General features: G+C 42.1%; 1 protein-coding gene across 1 annotated transcript in view; it reads right to left on the bottom strand.

The window, feature by feature from the left end:
- Positions 1–21,234, bottom strand: part of tenm1 (teneurin transmembrane protein 1) — a 206,940-nt gene extending 185,706 nt beyond the window's left edge. The window contains exons 1-2 of the mRNA XM_074674832.1: positions 20,852–21,234; positions 4,236–4,507 (exon numbers count right to left, since the gene is read on the bottom strand). Of these exons, the coding sequence (XP_074530933.1) occupies positions 4,236–4,452 (217 nt within the window). The 5' untranslated portion in view covers positions 4,453–4,507; positions 20,852–21,234. The remainder of the gene's footprint in view (positions 1–4,235; positions 4,508–20,851) is intronic.
- Between the last annotated feature and the right edge of the window lie 252 nt (positions 21,235–21,486).

The raw sequence follows: 21,486 nt of genomic DNA on the forward strand, positions 1-21,486 counted from the left end.
CGAGAGCAAATAGGCTATTTCCCCGAAGCGCAAACATGGATTGACTGTAAACGTCTTTGTTTTGGAGCATGTACAATACAGAGAAAAGGTTTTTCAGGTGATTAGCTATCCAGACTTTACTCCAAAATAACTTCTTATTTCCTGCCAGTGCAGCTCCACTTGACTCGATTCAGAAAAAAAAATACCATTTACATCTTTAATAATACTTTCAGATGAATTTGGGAGCTCTGAAAAGTACAATCACTGTCAAATTAGGCTGTCTTCCTGTGCCCCTGTTTTTACACTCCTTGGCTTAACAGGTTATTTCCGTTTGCCAAAATGTGGCAGGGTGGTGGTAACTAGGTCCTGATCAACAGCAGATAACAGCATTCAGAAGCAAGGTGTTTTTAACATTCAAGGTATTTTAACAAGCTGAAAAAGGTTACCAAACCACATTAGAAGCTGTTCCAGCTTCAGTTCATCCAAGAAACACACAGCAAAGAGTTTCTGCAGAGTGCGTCATACTGATTATAATCCTGATGAGATATCATGACGGCGAGTCTTCATACGAGCAGAAACCTGCCTACTCTATTTCACTGTCCACCAACCAGTGTTTTATAAATTAACTTATTTCTTTGTGCACCTTTTTTTTTTTTCTATTTATGAAAAACCTGGGAGGACAGAGCTTCCTCTGTCGCTGCCTCTACCCTCCACATAACCAGACAAAACCCCCCCTTGGAAATGCTTTTAATGTGTGATTGATTTTAAATGTAGTCTCTGTTTTGTTTTGTTTTGTTTTTTTTTTCTTATTGTGATGTTTTATATGTTAAATATTTTATTCTACTGTAAAGCATATTTGAGTGTTTAGAAAAGGGATTTATTAAAAAAATGGTATTATTATTATTATTATAATTATAATTATTATTATTATTATTATTATTATTATTATTATTATTATTATTATTATTATTATTATTATTATTATACTGTGTCTCACATTAAGTCTGTACTGCATTGAGCTTTTATCTTTTGCTGAGTGTTTCAGCAAAATGTACCTCTTAAGTCAAGTTTGTCTTGGTATGGAAAAGTATTTGCATGTGCAACATGACAATATTAGATTAATAAGGAAAAAAAAAGTAGGGATGCACAATATCATCGCCACGTTATGGGTATTGGATGATATTGGCTTAAAAATAAAATATCACATATCGGCCAACACACCAAATACAAATATTTTTTCTTATTTTGCACAAGAAACAAGTATTACATAACAAATTTGATTAGAGTATGCACCTTAATACAATATGCTACTTCCAGGAGAGAAGAGAGTTGATAATCTTTGCAATTATGTGCACAGAAAAAATATCAGTATCAGCTAAATGAGTTGTTATATATTGGTAAAGCAGATTTCAACCTAAAAAATACATTATCGTGAATCCTTAAAAAATAATCAATTAATGAACACATAAATGGTTTAAGTTAATCAAATTATCACACATTAGCTTTAAAGAGCGGTTGGGTCCTTAATTTTAGGTTTAGTTTTGCTCTTTATGCATTAGACTAGGGCTGAAATATTAATCGAATTTAAACCGACATTGCAATGCATCAGGGTAAAATTTTCAAATCCCAGAGTCTGCAATTTACAAAAAAAAAAAAAAAAAATTAAAGTTTCATGGACACAGACCTGGAGGGGATAAAGTAACTTGTGCGCCTTCCTCCTTAAAACCAGCCAAAATCAAAACGCTGTTTTTTTCTGGCAAAAATATTATATGTCTACAAGACTTGAAGATAAATCAATCGGTCGATATTCTCCTGTGATCGTGATAGTGAAATAAGGATGTATTAATCATATCAATTCATGCTTCAATCTATTTCATTTCGTTATATCACGTAGGCTTGTTGGCTTTTATACTATAGAATGATATAGAATGATTTATTAATAATGCAATATTGGTTAAAAAAAATTGCATGCTCAATCGCAATCGCAATATTGGTCCAAAAAAATTGCAATTAGATTATTTTTCAAAATCCTTTAGCCCTATATTAGACCTAGGGTAGAGCAGAAAACTGGAAGAAGTAGAGAGAAAGAGGAATGAAAAAGGGTCACAGGTTGGAATCAAACACATCCGCCCACTTCAAGGACTTTATCCTGTGCACATGGGGGGGGTCAACAATGATAAAAATGTGATGCGTCAACTGTCAAAATTTGCGTTGATTCATCGACTGATGAATCAATTATATCAACTAATTGTTGCAGCTCGACTGAAAAGGTTTACTATTCCCACATTTCTTTCAAATGTCTTCTCTTGATTTCTTAACAAATGGAATACACCATGATCTGTTAAAAAGACTTCACAAGACACTAATGTGCTTTTGACAATAACAGAACAGAAAAAAGGAGTTACTCTCAGTTTAAGCTGCAATCCCTTTATTGGGTTGTCGGAGCTATACTCATTCAGAGAACATTAAGAAGTTTGTGAATTTTCTTTCAGTTTTTTCAAGTTAACAAACTCACTGAAAGTGTACTGAAGCTCTAATTGTTCAATAAAAGTGCCTCCTTTAAAAAGTGGTGAGAGTAGGAAATTAACTCTGTTCTTGTTGTTGTTGTTGGTGGACACCAATTAAATCTTGATGAGGTAAATCAGTTTAATTACAAGGTGTTGTTTTTACATTAATATTAATATTATTCAAATAGTTGCCATTTCTGACTTTAATGTGCCCAAACAAAAAATCTACATATCCTCTTTTTACTCTAAATGTTTTGATTTTTTTTGTAATAAATATAATTTGACTTCATTAGGTGGTAAAAGCTCCAGTCAGACTCAAATGATTAGGCTCTTAGGATGCATTAAAAAAATAACACTAATAGCACTAAATGTCCCTTATTTTTGCTTTTACAAACAAATAGCTGAATATATTGAATTAATTTCTTTGAGTCAATTAGTAAAAGACAAAAAGTAATAATTACAGCAGTCAGCTGTCTAATGGGCTTAAAAATGACCACAGAGCCATCCGTTATTTTTTCACCAGAAATCAGAGCGCTCCTTTAAAAAGACAGTTTGAAGAGACAAGGACGCTGTGGAGAAGTAAGAAATGATTGTTGTAGGAGTGAAAAGTGAAGGAGAGGAGAGGAGAGAAGAGGAGGAGAGAGGGCAAGACGCTGAGAAGAATGAAGAGCATGGGAGGAGAATTAGAGGAGAAACAAATTGGCTGATCGTTGTCAGGAAGACTGTAATCCATTAAAAATGTCACTGGAGGCTACGTCCCCCCTTAACAGTTGGTTACTTAGGTAGGGTATACTATATATAACTCTGTAGCCCAAAGATGAACAGATGTGCTTCTCAGAACCGGCTGCCATTGACATTTCAAAGGCTGCTTTGGGGGGTCTTTTGCACCTCACCATATGACACTGATGGCAGGCAATGTTGTTTGTTATGGAAACAGAAAGGCTGAGTAACTGCTGAAAAAAAGCCAGGTGCTCTTTAACACCACCAAGTTCAGGAGCACATTACAGCAGCATGATTATTTCTAATAGCCATCTACCAGTATGGGATACTGGATTGGAGAATGATGACAAAATCCATAGAAGTTGGCATTCAAACCATGAAATCCCCCGAGCAGCCTGCTTGTCAGGACTTGTAACCCTTGTGAATGGCTAATGTTGCTTGTTAGCATGGTGGGAAGGTCTTGCAGAGTAGCAGGAGGTTGGGGTAGTGGGAAGAGTGTCTATTGATCACCATGAACCTTGCACAGCGGCGCGCTCCTGATGAGGTGCGGCTTCTCTCTTAACACCACACATGACCTGCATAAAGGCCATCCATCACAGCACGCACTGGCCCATTTCTCCTCCTGTCACCAGCAGGGAAGAATTTTTCGGTGTGTATGTGTCAACGTGCAACTGTATGTGTGCCTATGTACGCTTCAGTCTGTATGCGAGAGTGTGTGTGTAATGAAGGGTGGTTTTCCACCCCAGGTGAGGCCACAGAGGTTTGGGGTTGACCTAGTTTAGCTGTGGGAGAGAAATATCACCTCTGTGGAGAAGAGGTAATTGGCTGCCTCTGACTGTCCTTCTGGCTCATTGTGGACTGTAATAGGTAATTCACATAGGCCCTTTTAAAGGCTTCAGAGTGTGTGAGTATTTGTGTGTGTGTTTTTTGTGCCTGTATCTGCTGCTGTGCCTATAAAGCATCTCTGCATCACCGGACGTATATTTCCAGGTAAATAAGTTCAATCTTTGCATGCCCCGAGCGTGCTACCTGGCTGGGCCTGGCTGTAGCTGCTCTGTCTCTCCCGGTGTGATCCGAGGGTGAGGCGTAGCTCATGCGTGTAGTCAGGGAGGGTTTCGCGGGAGGTGTAGGAGCGGTGGTGGGCGCGGCCATCCTCGCTCTCATCAGACGAGCTGGTGTACGACATCTCCATTTCATGGCGCCCCTTAGACAACGGCTGGTAGGGTTTACTGTCCATCTCCTCCATGGCTTCCAGGGCTCCACTTAGTCACTCAGCACAGCCACAGCACAGAGCACAGAGTCTGCAGGTGAGAAAAGATGGAGAGAGGAGGGAGGAGAGGACAGCGGGGAGGGAGAAGGATGGGCCAGCGGAGGAAAATGAAAGGAAACAGGGGGTTGAAAAGACAGAGTGGAGGAGAAAAATAGCACAAGAAGTGTGTTATTGAACACAGAGGAACAATATGGCAACATCTGCTCATTCCAATTACAGCAGACATTCATAAACAGTATTTGGCTCCTTTCATATTTCACACCAAAGGTTAGTTCCAAATCAATACGCTGAGAAGGGACTGTGATGGTGGCCATTATGTCCGGATGTTTGAAGAGAAATTGGCTAAAAACACACACGGCTCTCTATTCTATCAGTTGTGTGTTTTGTTTTCGTTAGCTACTGTATTTTGGCTTTATCTCCCTTTTACAGACAAACATTAACAAGTCGCAGATAAATCAACAAATTTGTAGCTTAGCCCCCCCCCCCGTCTGTCACTCTCATTAAACACAGTGACTCACCACATTTTTAAGTAATGATGAAACGCCATCAGAAACCAGACATTAAGTGTCAGTGCCCCTCCAAACAAAGAAATGACAAATCAGCTCTTTCAGCTCTATTCAGCTCCGCTTCTCTTGTTCCTCCTTCAACCACATCAAAATCCCTTTCTGATAACGTCCAGCACAATATGCTTGTACAGCCATAACCGATGATTGATTGGGACAACGATTAGAGCATTGAAGAAGTGATTAGAAAATACTTCATTCATATTAGTTCTCTTTCAGCATGCCCTGCCTGAGGCTTTTCCAGCCTATTTCCTGCAGATATAAAGCTTCTAAATGGAGCTTGAGAGGGTCATTGCTCATAGAGACAAAGTGCTATGGTATTGACCTCTTCAGGGAGTCCTGTAGTCCATATATCAAAGCCATTAGAGCGTGCCTGCTCAATACCTCAGAGATCTGCAGCGCAGGGTGATCACCACTAGTCTGATACAAGTTTACAGCTGACCTTTCTACTACTGCAGTAATGCTTTTATTCCACCTGAAAGACTCCAAACCCTGGCCTCACAATAACCCGCCTCACTCCCTACAAGCATGCACTCATACACCCTCACAGCGACCACCTGCTGACCTCTGACAGCAAACAGTCAAAAAATGGGCCAAGTCGCTGGCACATTCATGCCACACACACACACACACACACACACTGACTGCTCAGCAGACATTACCATAAGTCAGACTATCTGTAAAAGTCCACACAAGGGCTGCAATGAGGAATCCATAAGTTCAATAAAAATCGGTGAGTAAAAGCGTCAGCAACATTTTTCCATAATCGACGCACTGTGCTGCGCCATCACTGTATTAGTCTGTCTTCAGTTTATTTGTCCTCTTCCTTTTTGTGGGATTATTTAGCGGTTGGCAACCATCTGAAGGTGCATTACTGCCACCTACTTGACTGGAGTGTAGATTACCTAGGTTGCGGGGGGTGTATGCATCACATGTAAACAGAGCAGCGCGGTGGAGGAGGAGCCAAGCCGGCAGGTGAGGGAAACAAGTAAACACATGAATAATGGCAGCCGTTCATTCAAAAAAAATCTTGAGTTCATGCTGAGTAAAAGCACACAGCTTGTTAATTGACAAAAGTGACCTAGCATGGCGTGGTAGTACGACTGCTTAAAACAAAAACATGTTGGGCTCATCGATGACAAGCTGGGGAGCTCACAGTGAGGTGAGGAGCAACAAAATCCACATACACTCCTTTTATATGTGGTGAAATGCATGGGATGTCTCTTAGGATTCGTTTTGTCTTTTTATTAGTGCTGGGCAAGTTAATGCGTTATTTTCACGTTTACCCGTCAATCTATTAACGCTGTTGAATATTTTATCGCACATTAATGCATGTTGCTCATATGCTTTTATTTTGTAAATGTCTGTTGCTGACCGTGGTGGAACCGGAAGTGAAATTGGCAGAGAAACACAATGAGTAACCAAAACAAGCACAGAGAAGAGGGGCAACGCCACGGAACTTAAAGGCGCTCGCCGCTTGGTGTATCAGTCCATATAAACAAACGCAGGTAGTCTGCCAGGACGAAGAGACACGATGAGAACTAGCGCCTTAATTATTAATTATGATTAATCAGGGAAATTATGCGATTCATTACAATTAAAAGTTTTAATCGTTGCCTTGCCCTACTTTTTATTAAATCGTCACCCTGTTTGAAAACCACAAGGAGTTCACTAAACCAACATTAGCATTAGCATTAGCTGCTACAGAGAGTGGTAAGGCAGAAGGGGTGAATTGTTTGACCTGCAGGTGAAAAGATTGAGGACACATTTTAATTTATTATTCCTTTTTGGCCTACTACATTCTCAATCTGATGACATAAAAATGTATTTTCTGTTATTTTGCCAAAACTGTTGATTCTTCAAGTGACAATACATTAATATGACTTTTATACTTTATAAATGTAGCATCTGTTCAGTTTAATTATGTTCAAATAAGTGGTTTCTTTGTATATATCTTTAAGCAAACAATAGCAATCAACTTAAATAACAACACATTTTGGTTTTGCGAATCTTACTACTATGTATTGTCATCCTTTTTTTCCGGTTTGTTGATTAATTGTAAATAAAATTGCCAGAGTAATCGATTACTAAAGTAATCATTAATTACAGCCTTCCACACTCATCCTCCCTCACTCTGCTCACATGTTTTAGTAGCAAACAGGATTCTGTCTATAAAAACCTTTTGCATCTAATTATCTAAGTATAACTCCAGCATGCTGTTAGCTCCTCCATGTACACACACTTGTGGTTCCCTGCAATCATGATGCTTTTCATTTTGATTGGCAGGAGTTATTGCTGGGAATCAAAGCCCACTATTATCTCTGCTGCCCTGTCAGAGTGGGATTGACTGGTGTCACCTTCTCTCTGGTGCGGCGAGGAGCAAGTATACATTACCCTGTGAGCTCTGAGCGTGCTGCAGGCACTGACTGCTGTCGGTCTCTACAGAGGCGCTCTGTCCCGTTTTATGTCTGTCACACGTTTACACGCGAGAATGAAAGCATGCAATCCTGTGAGCGGGAGCACCATCTTGTTCCCCCCGCTGCGTGTTTGCACGTACCCAGACAGCGAGTGATCGTTTAAGGTGGTACATGTAGACCTGCTTGTAAATCAACGTGTAAAGTATGAAATAAAATCTGCTTGAAACACACCTCTCTGCCTGTTAATCCCTGCCCCTCTTTCATCCCTCTTTCACCATCCCTCTTTCTTGCACCAGTCCACCTCTGCCCTCCCTCTGTCTTCCCTCTCATCCTTGCGCCCCCTCCTCCTCCTTACATGCTTTCCACCCTCCACCTCGTCCTCCGAGGCCGCTGCATTTAGAGAAGTAAGCCTGCTGGCGGGGGTTATTCTCACTAATTCTAGCCCACAGTGGGGTGCCCATTAGGGGGTTTGATTCTTGGTTTTGATGTCAAAACCTGGAGGTTGTTTCCTAGAGCCAAGCTCACTTCAAACAAGACACATGGGCGTTGAGTAGGACAAGTCAGCATGTGCCACCTGAGCGCAACACCAGCCTTGATTTTTCAGTTGAGGAATAGCCACGGCGAGGTGCGGTGGGTGCCACTGGCTCACTGTGGGTTACTTTTCACATGAAGAACTCAAGGACTGCAGGGTCTGAGAAAATTTGAATAAGCAGCTCCGTGCTGGAGTTAATTTTTAATACCAGAATATTCAAAACCCTCTCTACAAGAAATATACGGCACCTCTCATCATTTGTATGTTAGCGTGGTGCAGAGGACCACATGGTGCACTGAGGGATCCATTAGTGAAGCTAACTAAGTGCTTAACTTATTGCATCAGTGTACCACCAGTGACTAACAACTAGTCTTAATCATCTCCAAGCAAGACCAAAGTATGTAAAATTCATCGACTTCAATGATTGATGCACTCTACGCTAACTGTATTAGCTTTGTAGGCTATTAGTCATAACCCATGTTTTGGTATTTATATTAATTCGTGATGTGGCCAAATGCAGCACAATACGTGGAAAAGGCAGAATTAAAAATGTGAAATGTGTTTCATGTTGCATTGTTTGCACTAGAGAGGATTAACAGGGAGTTAACAGAGACAATGTATGTTTATGCTGCTGTTTGATTTTATTTCTAATTTAATTCTAATCTATAATTCATCAGGGTGTAATGAACTCTTCACCACTCAGTTTAAAATTAATACAAAGTGACAACACGGAGTGAAACACATGCATCGCATTACATTGTTGGCCCTCCTCCCCCTGCTAACCCTTTTCTTTCCGTCTCTTATCACTTCTGCTTTCACACAAACACACGGGAGTGATAATCCACAGCTACACAGCTGCAACAATATCTAATGGGACTCTTCACCCACTTGATCCCCTCCTATCCTTCCATTTGCTCAAACAGTGCAAACACAGGCCAGTGTGTTGTTTTTGCAAATCTGCTTAGAGGAGTGGTAGAGGCACACATCCACAGTTCCTTTTAAACAGGATTTATGCTCCAAGTCATCTCCAGTGGGGCGGGGTCCCTAAGATGTCCGACAACAACAACAACAATGACACAAACAGCGCAGCGGAGATCGTCATGCGTAAAGGCAAGGACCATGAGGGCAAGTCAAAGCGATTTACTCTCTCAGATCTCAAATGAATGTGCTGAAATCGCGACGCACAGGAGGAGAGAGCATGCAAAATGGGAGAAAAAGAGAAAAGGCAAAGCGGGGACTGGGGCTGGCAGCGGCACAGAAATTGAGTTTCATATTGGTAAATAAACAAGGAAGATGGGGAGAGCAGAGTGCCGTCCAACAATATTAGCCCCTCATCTTATTGAGACAGTATAGTTGCAGGATTACTAATACATTTCCACCATGCAGAGGAGGTCTTATTTTCATAACTGCCTGGAGACCCCCAGTGAGGAGGGAGCGACTATCTTTGTTAGCTCTGGCCTTTTACACGTTTCCAAGAAGCTTGTTTGCAGAGAGGCCAGCTAATCCCGCGTACTAAACAGGCCTTGCAGGCCGCAGGAATGACGATGAGAAACCTTGAGAAAAGCATACATAAAAACGTCGCTGCAGATGTGCCTAAGTGAAGCCTTGACAATCCCGTTGTTGTTTGCAGGTTTTCATTTTGTCTACCATAATGATGGCTTAATCATCAGAAGGAATCGAGGCACAGTCTGTTGCCGCAAATGCAGATCCGGGCTACAGGTCCTACGGGAGTAAACAGTGAGCTGTCAGACGGAGATGCTTCTCCTGGAGCGAGGGTGTGTATATGATTGTGTGTGTGTGTGTGCGTGTGTGTGTGTGTGTGTGTGTGTGTGTGTGTGTGTGTGTGTGTGTGTGTGTGTGAGTGAGAGAGAGATGGGGGTATAAAGCTTAAAAATCTATCTGTTCTATTCGTTAGCACCGCCAAAGCTCCTCAGGCATATGACAGGGACACCTCAGACGAGAAACCCTGAAGGACCCACAGGACCCTGTTATACCTAAACCACCCCAATCACAACAAAACACAACACTGCTCGCTGTGAGCCCTCAGCCCCTGGCGAAAGGAGAGAGGAAGGGATGAATGGAGAATACGGATAAAGAGAGAGATAGATAGATAATGAGAGATGGAGAGATTTCACAGTGAAAATGGGAGGAACTGAAGGATAGAGAGATAGCCGAGCGGGACACGGACTGATAGAGGGTTTTAATTAGTGGATAAGGGCGAGCTATCTGTGGGCGGCGGCAGCACTCTCGTCACGTACTTGTGCTTTCATAGCTGACCAAGCCTGAAATCTCTTGCTGCTAATGCTGGGTTTACCAGCAGAACACATACAGCCCTGTAAACCCTCACGCACTCACACACACACACAAAAAAAAAGACACACACAAACACTAGCCTCGACCTGTCCATACATTCTGTAACCTGGAGAAGATTCAAAGATAAAAACTTCACTGACAATCAGCGACAGCAGACCAACTCGGTGCCCCTGCGCCCACACACACTTATAGCATTTCACACTTCGCAACAAACAACACACTTGAACGCCCACACATCATCGAATCAACAGTCTTTACTGGTCCTTTCACTAAAGGCGGTGAACCCTTGGCTTGTTGTTGCCGTGTGTTGCAGTGTCTTTACCATTCAGCCTCCATCCCACTGCCGACTGCCATTATTCCTCACACCCAAGGTTAATGCATGTATTCACAAATCAAGTTGTATGGGTGATACAAAAGGCCAGCAAGTCCGAGGCTGTGCCCACTGCTGTCAGGAGGGGAGCGTGACCAAAAAGAAAGTGCAAGAGTGTGAGTGTGTGTGTCCACTCTCGGAGCAGATCCGTTCTTGTCAGGAGCTGTCAGGAGCCGAGAAACCATCCTGGACCATTTGACTATTTATAGTGGACATGGGTCAAATCCCACATCGGCATCGCATGCATGAGCAGTGTGGAGAAATCCATAAGGTCCTACACTATTCATGCCCCCTGAACGTGGCCTAGAGCGACAGAGCAAAGCTTTAACTTTTCAAAGGCCATTTCTTTTTCTTTTTTTTCTACAGTTAAAACTTTTCTCCTTTCAGATCTCGACCACAGTTTAGGTAGAGCTCCTTTATATCTGCTGCTCTCCAGACTACCTCTCTCCTTTCATGATATGGATCCGCTTCTCTCTGATCTAAAGCCCAAACAAAACACTCCAGAGCATGCGACGTCACACATGCTCTGTATGCACAGTACTCACATGAACACCACCAAATTAGCTTGCAGGGAGCACTCAGGCATCTGACCACAAATACACAGACACACACACACGTACACAGAGAAAGTTACACCACCTTAAACCACTTAATCAATATCCCTGACAAGGCAAAGCCTTATTCAACACATTTGATATTCCTCCTCTCTCGCAAGATAAATTCATGTCACTGTCCTCCTAGCAGGACTAAAAGGCTGTTCACACTGACTCGCTTTGCAAATAAAGCTTTACATCAAGACTGACAACCTCCTAAGCTCTCTGCATCAGCCACTGCTTGGTAAAAAGCCTCATTCAATAATGCATTTGACCGCTAAAACCTCCAACACCCAAAGCAAAGTGGCAGCATTACAGAAGCAGAATTAATTGATAAATCAATGGCATTGATTTCTGAAATTGGATTTGGTGATTAGTTGTTTAGACAGTATTTCCTGCACGTCTCTTTTATGAAGTTGTTGATTACAGAGAAATGAGTGAAGAGCATTAGCTGCAGAGGAGTAGCTGAGGAGACGTACCAGTTGGTGTTAGTTAAGCAGCACTGCAGATTGATTTCTGAATGCTAAGTGGGCTAATCTTCCATCTACACAGCTACAACGTGACGCTTGTCGGCTGGAAAATAACACGAGCTTGTACAAGAGTCAGAGAACATTCAGAGATGATCCTAGTGAAACTTCTGAGCCCTTTCAGCACCCAGATCTGCTCTCAGCCTCCACCTCCTCTCTGTCTCCTGGCCACTTGCAGTTTAAGGACACAGACAGCATTCAGCAGCTCTCGCGCAGGAAAATACTTCGTGACAGAGGAGCTGCTCTACAAAGGACACAAGACTCAGTCGGGAACAAACTGTGGTCCTGGTGCAGCTCTTTTGTAAGCTGCTGAGACGTGGATGTGTGGGGGCTGAATACATTCCTTTTGTTCATGAGTTCAGCGCATAGCAACACAGCATCGGTGCATCTCAGGGTTATGGTACTGTATATGGTACATACATACAGTTTAGTTAACAGTTCACTCTGAGACATACATCAAATTTTCAGCATTCACGAGGATGTGCGGCTGTTAAAAATTTACAAGATGCTTTAAGCCCTGCAGCTTCAGCCCCCTGAAGAAGTGAGAGGCCTATCAGTGAAAAGAAGAGCCGCAGTTTTCTAGATAAACAAATCATTCAAGCTTGAAATCAATAGTGCATACTGTAAAATGTATATGCCGTTTTCAAATGGAAGAGAATCAGTTTAAGCACTTTCCTCCTAAGTATCTTACACCATGCTTTTTCTTCTTTCCCAATATCCTGTATCTTCTTTCACTGGAGGCTTATCTTTGCTTGAAATTTGTTTGGAAAATCTACAAGGGCCGTGTTCCTTCAGTATTTGCATTTCTCATTTTGCTACCTTTCACATGAAGCATTGTGTCATCAGAGCACGCTAAAGACGTATCTTTCCTAAGCACATCCAGTTTGTGTGACATGTTGTGTTAACATGTAGAACCAGGGCTTCAGGATTGTTACATCTGCAGACAACACGCATTAGGCCTGCTTGAAACAGAGTCTGCACGCTGCTGCCATGATTTTTTTTGGAAGAGATACGAGATTCTTCTTTTTTTTTCCTTTCCTAAAATCACTTTTCTTTGTGCAGTTTGGCTTGGCGTTTTGGCTGACGATCAGCAGAGTCTATGTGTCTCTGCAGCTAGAAGTCAATTTGGGCAATGATAAACGCACTTGAAATACATCCCAGAGTTCACGGTGGATCAAGGCTCATTCTGAAATTAAGCCTCGACAACAAAACAACTCCCCTGCAAGACAGAGAAGAAACGTGCTGAACTTGATTGTAGTGTTCTGTGCCGTATTGTGTTTTATACATGGCTTCCAGCAGAGATGCATCAAGCACCGTTTTGGAGCTATTCATCTTTTCAATGACTTAATAATTCATGATCATCTAGAAAGTAGAGCTATGAATATTACTGATGATACACATGAGGCTATTTACCAGTCAGCAGGAAACAGATGAACTCGTTTAGAGGCGGGATGTACAGTATACCGTCACTGTGTTTTATGTTGCTGAATAAATCACTTCATTCTGTGGGCATGCAACAAAGCTGCAGATGCAACTTATTCCTATTGAGGTATTAATCATGGCCTTAAGGTGCAAATGTAGGTGTGAAATGCGTTGTTGAATTTCTTTTTCATGCTAATGTGTGGTCACTTAACTTCCACTTCAGCTCCTTGTCTCAGATCTACAAGAGGAGAAGTTTGCTGTAATTATCAGCTGTTTTGATGTGGTTAATGTGCAAGGTTTGTCTGAAGATTTGACACATCCAATTTCATCAAAACCCCTCCCCGATAATTTTCTTTGCATTGATTAAAGTGAAGGTGAAGCGCTGCAGGCGATATCTCATCAGTCAGAGCGGGCCGACTCCCTTTTGTCCTCTGTGTCAACAAAAGCGAGATAAAATCAAAGCAAATATAATGGATTTCAACTTAATTATTTTGACACCAACGCCAACATGTGCACAGTGACAGGAAGGACAATTTATGTTGTGATAAATTGTGAGGGGGGAAACAAAAATTGATTTTTCTTCTTCTTAAGTTGTCCACTGACTTGATGAATAAAAATTTCGCAGTGAGAAATGTGTCCCTGTAGGTGTGTGTGTCCAAGTGAGTTACAGTGTGTCTGTGTTTAGATAATAGTACACACAGTTCTGTGGTCTGTCTCGACTGTACACGGGACAGGAAGCAAAAAGAACTAACCAGAACAAAACTGCAATCCTACAGAATAAAAAACACCTTGCTGTGACAGTGTCTGAGTGTGTGTGTCTTAGTGTGTGTGTTATCACTGTGGCTTGACACAATTAAAGAAGCACCTTGCAGTACTTTTAATTAGAGCTGTGACAGTTTTTATGCTTATGAATTAGTAATTTGAAGCTAAAGTTGTTTAATTTTCACATAATAAATATTAACGGCAATAATATGTTTCAACTTTGTGATCCAGCCCAGCGTTTGTGTTTTATACAGGGCTCCCATGATATCAGAATTTCATCTCAAAATGTAGACAAAACACAATTACATTAGCAATATCATTGCAATATTTCAGTTGGATGGAACTTATTTACTTATTTTTTCCTACTTAAGTATTTTGAACATGTTTATAGGAAAGAGAATATCTGTAACCATAATAGTGTAAAAAAAAAAAACACCAATACCAGAAAGTTAGAAAGAGTTAAACTGACAATGTGACACCAGATTTAGGCTCATATAGGGACAAACAACAACCAACCACTCTGATAACTTTGGCTTAATTTCTACCAATCACGTCTTTAGATTTTTTTCTGTCTCTTTTTCATTTTTTTGCTTTTGTAGTCAGAGTTGATTCACATTTCCTGCCGACAGAAGTGTCGACAAGCACCTGTCTCCTTAAGGAAATTCAAATAACTTCCAAACTGGAGAGGAAATTTTTCAGGGTTTTAGGCAGAGTACCCCACTTACATCTGTCATCTCCTCCAGCAGCTACACCACAGTAGAAGCAACAGACTGCAGTAAAGGCTAACTGGTGCGCTTAAAACTGTCTAAAAGTCCAGTCGCTTTTTCTTCGTCTGTGCAAACAGCAGGCAGCAAAAAGAACACTACCACCCCCTAACATAAAGACTTGTGACAGGAAATTACTTTAAGCTCATTTTTAGCATGACATCAACATTTCTTTTTTTAATCCATCAAAAAGATGGTTATCTTATAATCTGTATAAAATATGGGAGTAGTCTCTGCAACGTTCTTGATGCAAATGAATGAAGCCAATGGTAGGAAGAGGCCATAATGAAATTGCTGACTCTAGAGGCTTTGAGCCTCCTTACTAACAGTCACGTGAGCTGAGCTGTACCCCTGACTGAGATAGGAAAAATTCACCCATGTACAGTTTGTGCTGACAGTATAATCAGCGTTTCAAACCCAAGCTGTTTCAGACCAGGCTGTAAATACGTTTTTTATTGCCATAACAGTCTGTATTTTTTAGCTGGTTTCTGGTCTTTATGTAGCCAGCCTCATGTGGAATCTCGATGAACTGCAACTTTTGGCACTCCTACAAAGGCTTAATTTTTTTAAAATCTGGATAGGGATTAGACCAATTATTGCCCAGGCCGATTATCGGGGCCGATATTTAGCATTTTGAGTCATATCGGCATCAGCCTTTTTTTTAATTTGACGGCCAATTTGAACAAAACAAATTTAAAAATTGCGCTGTCGCAGCTCTGATTCAGCCGCTCAGCTGTCTGCAGTCACTACTCAGTCCCAAGCACTGTCCCACCAACAGTATCATCTGATTGGTTACAAGCAGAGCCATGACTTGGGAAACAGACAATCAGTAGTGTAGTTATTACAGCTACTGCAGTTACATTGAAATTTTGAAAAACTTTATTTACTCTAAAAAACTTTATTTATTTTTGTAAGTTTTAATTTAACTTCATAGAACATGCTGCTAAGCCTGGAAGCTGTTTGATAAACTCATACTTAAAGGTATTTGAATGAAGTGCATGCTTGGTTAACTACATAATAATAAGTTGTCACCCTTGTTAGTCAACACCAGAAAAAGCTCGTCCTTTAAACAAGATATTCATATTTTGGTACTAAAGGCCTGAAAGGACAGCTGGGATAGGCTCCAGCCACCCGCGACCCTGAACAGGATGAGCAGTTCGGAAAATGAATGAATGACTGAAGGTCTGAAATGGGGGTATTTGTCGTATCTCAACTGGAGCCGTGGTTAAAGGCAACTACTACCCATTTCAAACAATCACATTTGGTAACTTATAGCATGGCGTAGTACGGTTTGGTGTTGTTTGATGTAGAAAATGGAAATAGAGTTGCATAAAGGGTGTGTTTAGCTAACTCTCCCAAAATGATTTGTTACAAACATTGACCTGTGGATGTGAACCTGCGGGTGGATCTAAAGCTGCTGCTGTTAGCTCAGTATACATTAGCTACATTAGCCACATTCAAAAAACCTCTTGCCATTAATTATCTGCTTTTTTTTTTTTTTTTAAATGTGAACAGTTGTCAAAGTTATCTGAGTTTTTCTTGCCTTTAGACTAATCTAGTCTGATTTTTAATTTCCATTTAAATGACAAGCCAATTACTCGCTTCAGGACACCTCTGGCTTGAACAAATACCTTCTGCTTTTAGTACAACTCTTGTCATGGATTTTCTCTTACCAATTTGTTAACTTTTCAGACCAAAGAGTTAATGTATTAAAACAGAAAGTAATTAATTGTTTTATCGAATAATCATGCAATAATTGAAAGGAGCACAATCGGAAAGTAGGGAGTGCAAATTGAGGCCTCAGAAATGTACATCCATAAAAATCTCATTCAGTCTTCTGTCTCAGCAGCCCTCCAGCAAGGTGTGTTCTATCAGCACTCCTCTCAACACACACACACACACACAAGGACACAGACAGAGAGACACACACACTCCTCTTGACAAATTAATCTCATATTTTAAAGAGAAGTAGAGTGGGCTTGACCAGTAAGCCTCTCATGTCTCTGATCCTTCAGTCCTCTGACTAGAATTTGAAAGAAGTGGCGTTGGGGGAGGGAGGTGAAGGGAGGAGAGGAAAAGGGGGGATGGAGTTGAAGGTAAAGTGAAGAGGGAAGAGAGGCTGTGGCTGCATTTCTACAATACAAAACTCACATAACACACTGCTCTTTATTCAACTGTATATAGTTCTTGACTCTTGCCCACAGCACAATGGAAGAAGACAAGCAAGAATAGAGGGCTGGAGCTGCCAGCTGAGACTTTGCCAAATACTTTAAAGCAGAACGCCTCCGGCATAAACTGTATGTTTGTGTGTGCATGTTTGTGTGTGTGTGTGTGTGTGTGTGTGTGTGTGTGTGTGTGTGTGTGTGTGTGTGTGTGTGTGTATTTGGTAGCAGCACTGGTAACTGGAGGTGATTTTGGTTTTGATACTATTTCTGTCGCTGTCTGTGTTGCTGTTGGTTTTCACGCTCAAAAAAACTGTTATATTAAAGCGCTTAATCATAAAGAGAAAAACAGAGAATACTCTCAATATTATTATCCCAAAAGATAGGAGGACAAACTGCTGGCACAGAATTAAGTCAGATAAATGAGAGACATAGGTTTACACAGGTTAATCAAAGCTTACCTTACATTGGGAAAAATTGGTTGTGTCATAAAGCATAAAGCCGTTTTGTTGAGCTTTCACCAGTTGATTAAAAAAAAAAAAAAGATAAACTTCTTTTGGTAAAAAAGAAAAAAAAAAGGAAAGTCAACTAGTCGAGAAAATTACCCATCAGAAGCTTTTTACGTTCATCAGGTATCATAAGTAAAAACATGTGCTTTGCTTTGCTCCGGGCATTAATTGTCTACGCGACTGTAAACACTGGGCCTGCTCTGCCATATAAGATTTTTATGGGGTAATTTGGTGATATTACACTGCTTTTGTTTTTCTCTGTTTTTGATGGCAGTGCGGCTAATTTCCTCGCCGCAGAGGCCGAGCGCAGACGAATGGAAGAGGAAACCCTAATTAGCACTGCAGGATTTGTTAAACAATTCCTCTTGAGGATGGAGCAGCATTGCAGCGAGAAGGTAAATATTTGAAGTTGTACAGTGGTTACATCTCCAAGTGTCTGTGCAACTGTGTGTGTCTGAGTGGCTAAGTTTAGTGGTCGAGCTGCCTGATTAAACCGACACTTGTGGGTTCTTTTACTTTGAAAATATCAGCAGGGTGGCAAACACCCTGACACATTTTATGCTCCTCCAGCAATTACACTCCTCCCATATGATGGACATGCAGGGAGAGTGAGGAGGATAAAAACTCCCACTGGGCCTCACATCGCCTGTGAGCTTAAAACCTGACTGCACCACTTAGTGGTCTCCTTCATAATAAAAACAACCTCTGATACATTTCACATTGTCCCCTCACTAATTCATGACCTCAATTTTATTAAGGAAATTTTGTTTTTGCAGCAGACTTGTTGGGCAGGGGGGGAAAGTGTGAGCGATTCCATGGGAGAGAGGAGCATTACAGTGCCAGGGGCTACTGCATTCCTGGAATGAAAATTCATAAATAATGCAGGGCTGGATAACAAAAAGAACTCCCCCGCTGTCTCGCTCAGCGCTGCGCTATCCAAAGGCCATGCAATATCACTCAAATCTCAGAAAACACAAATTATTAGACACAAGCCAAGATTTTTTTGTCAGTGTTTTCTTGACTCTGGACAATGGGATGTGCTGACAGAAAAACGGCAGTATCCTAGCAGTCTGCACTCGGGGCCTGAATTGTCAGGAAGTTGCACTGAAATAATGATGCGACTACGAGCCACAGAAGCCGAGCTGCCTCTCTTTTTGGCGTCAAAAACTACATGTGTATCACCGGCTTAACAACATGTCAGTAAGAAGTATGCGTGTAATGGCTGGGAATGATAATTAGCTTAGCAGTACCTGCTGCCCACCAAGCGCTGAAGGCAAACTAGAATAAGTTGGCACAACTCGAGATGTAACACTCTGAATATCCCACTGATTGATTACTCACACACTCCAGGTTGTTGACTGACAGAAATGCCAATGACTTATCCGTGGCATGTGTGGAACATATAATTGTTAGAGTGACATTTCAATTCAAGAGCCGGTCTTCTAATTGTAAAGGCGTTGCCCGTTAATAGGTGTGGCATTTAAAATTTGCACTTAATCACTGTTTTTCCACATCTCCAGGGCAGCGGCCTGCAGGGCCTAAAATACCAGCCACATGTGAACACCAAGCTCATACACACACTTCACTAGACAATAGTGTGTGCAGCCTCGGGCGATAACACACACACATGCTTTCAACACAACAGAGCAGAAAAGTACAGAGGGAGAAATGCAGGTAGGATTACAATCATCATCCTCCCTAGATCTCATACATCATCTGCTTCTTCATGGGGCTGTGTGTGTGTGTGTGTTTGTGTGAAAAGGCACAGAAGGAGTGTGTGTGCATGTGTGTGTGTGTGTGTGTGTTTGTATATTATCTAACCTCCATTCACAGATTCTCCCTATTAATCATGAAGAGCAAAGACAGACTGCCTCGTTTTTATTATCACTTTCAATGAGGTGCGAGCTGCAGGAGAATTAAGTACGGTGCCCGCGTCATAGCGAGCAGCAGCGCCAGGTAGAGCAGTGACACTCAGTGCAACCCTGACATAACATCATGCTGCATTTCAGCATGTAGGCTGGAGATTTAAGCAGACTTGTGTTTGTTTTTTTGTCTTCCAGTTTTAAAATAACGTGGGAGAGTGAATGCATATGTGATGGATGAAACAATTTCGACATCAATAGAGTTCTCAGACACTGGCTGGAGGAGTGGTGCATCAGACGATCCATGCATGAGACATCCTGACAAACTCAAGTTTGTGATTACAAAGCATTTGCATATTTTAAATTAAAGTTATGAAGCTATGTTTATTCCCTTGCCAGGGCAAGCTAGATTAACATGCTATCCAGGGGTGTGGGATGCTTTTTTTAAGAGTTGCTTGTTAATAGAAAAACATCTTAAGATTATAACTCAGAAAACTTGTATTTATTAATATTAGGATTTACTTATTTATTTTTTTGCTTCCTTAATTATTAATCTATTTGAAATATGCCTCCAGTGGTTCACTTCAAGCAATTATTTATAATCTACTGTGAAGGAGAGAAGTGAGGAGGTCTAATTTAAATCCATTGGAGCACATCCATACTAGTGCAATTTTCACTGCCTTCACAATAATTATGATTTATCAAAATGCATTTGCTGATGTTAATTATTTAGCACAGCACGTTTAAAAACACAGCCAGCGTGAGAAATAGAGATTGCATGCAGTTCAATGTTGTTAGTCATGGAAAAGCTTCACCGGCTGCAGCATCATGCAGGGGGGTAGAAGTTCATGTGTGAGGTGTGAGAACCGGCAGTGAAGCGGGTCACACTAATGAAATGTGTCCTGACGTGCCTGTTGGACCTGTGCTGGTGCTGCTGCTGCTGCTGTCGGTGGAGGTGCAGGTGGTGTCTGGCCCGGGCCCGGTAAAGTCTGCGTGGATGTATGAAGACAGAAGGCGCGAGTCATTGAGATCTACAGCCTCTGGATCTCCGGTGGCCCTGCTGGCATCATTAGGCTACCTTAATGCTGATGGAGATGGAGTGGACGAGCCGGGACTGGAGCAAAACAGCTCAAGGCTGCAAACGTTTGGTGAACCAAAACGAACACGACACATGCACAGCTAAGGCAGGCGGGCTGCAGCTCTGTGCCGGGAATGTCATCGTTCAGACTTGGTGACAAACAGACAGGTTTGTGCATAAAGTCTGCACCACTATACTTCAAAGGAGGTGCACTGATTTTCATAACCGCACTACACATACACAAGCACTCACACGCGCACGCACTCTGCCTCTATGTCTGCCTCCTTCCTTCTCTCTGTTACACACATGAAGGCACACACACACACACGCGAGCGCGCACACGTCCCATAGCCCCGCACAGCACACCAGAACAGCTGATAATAAACATTTCCTGTGAACTCACGTTGTCTCAGCCACCAGAGCCCCGTTTAGCCAAGCAGCATTGTAGCCGATCTCACCCACTGAGCCCAGTAAAGGCCGGAACCGAACGTGCCCGCTTACCTTTCCGACGTAAAGCCATTCCTTTAGTCCGATTCCATGCTCTAAGAAGCCTGCAAATGCCGAAGACGTGCAATCCCCGTGGTAGAAATGTGCCTAGAGACGCGGTGCTCCTGTTAAAAATGTGGACAAGACACCTTTCAGTGTGCTTGCTGGTCTGGTTTCAAGGCGTCGGTGCTGATGCTGATGCTGCTCGCTCTCAAATGCCGATAGAAGAGGAGGAGGAGGAGGGAGAAACGATTTTGCGCGGAGAGAGGGAAGGGATCTCCTTGCTGCTGCTGCTGCTCCGCCGTGCCGTGTGACAGGGAGCCCGGCGCGGTGCGTTTAGCCGCAGTTGAACCCGAGGAGGCTGACGGGTGATGCTGTTGCTGGTGAGGCTCGGTGCCGCTATAACAGCATCCCTGGATCATACCACCGCACCGAGGAGAAGGGGGTGTGGCACGGAGCGGCCACAGACACAAACACACACAGGCTCCCTCTCGTCAGGAGGTCGTCTGGATCGTTGGTTAGGCTCATTCAGGTGAAGCCATATGGCTGCACTGTTGTCCTGTGATGGAATGCTGACTCATTGAAATAGCCACAATTCTACAAGTTTGGTCTTTTCCCCTATTTTCTGCTTGTGCTTCAGCTGAAGGAGC

Source organism: Halichoeres trimaculatus, unplaced genomic scaffold, assembly GCF_033239565.1.
Source record: "Halichoeres trimaculatus isolate MK-OKI-2021-1 unplaced genomic scaffold, fHalTri1.1 fHalTri1_scaffold_7, whole genome shotgun sequence".
Lineage (NCBI taxonomy): Eukaryota > Metazoa > Chordata > Actinopteri > Labriformes > Labridae > Halichoeres > Halichoeres trimaculatus.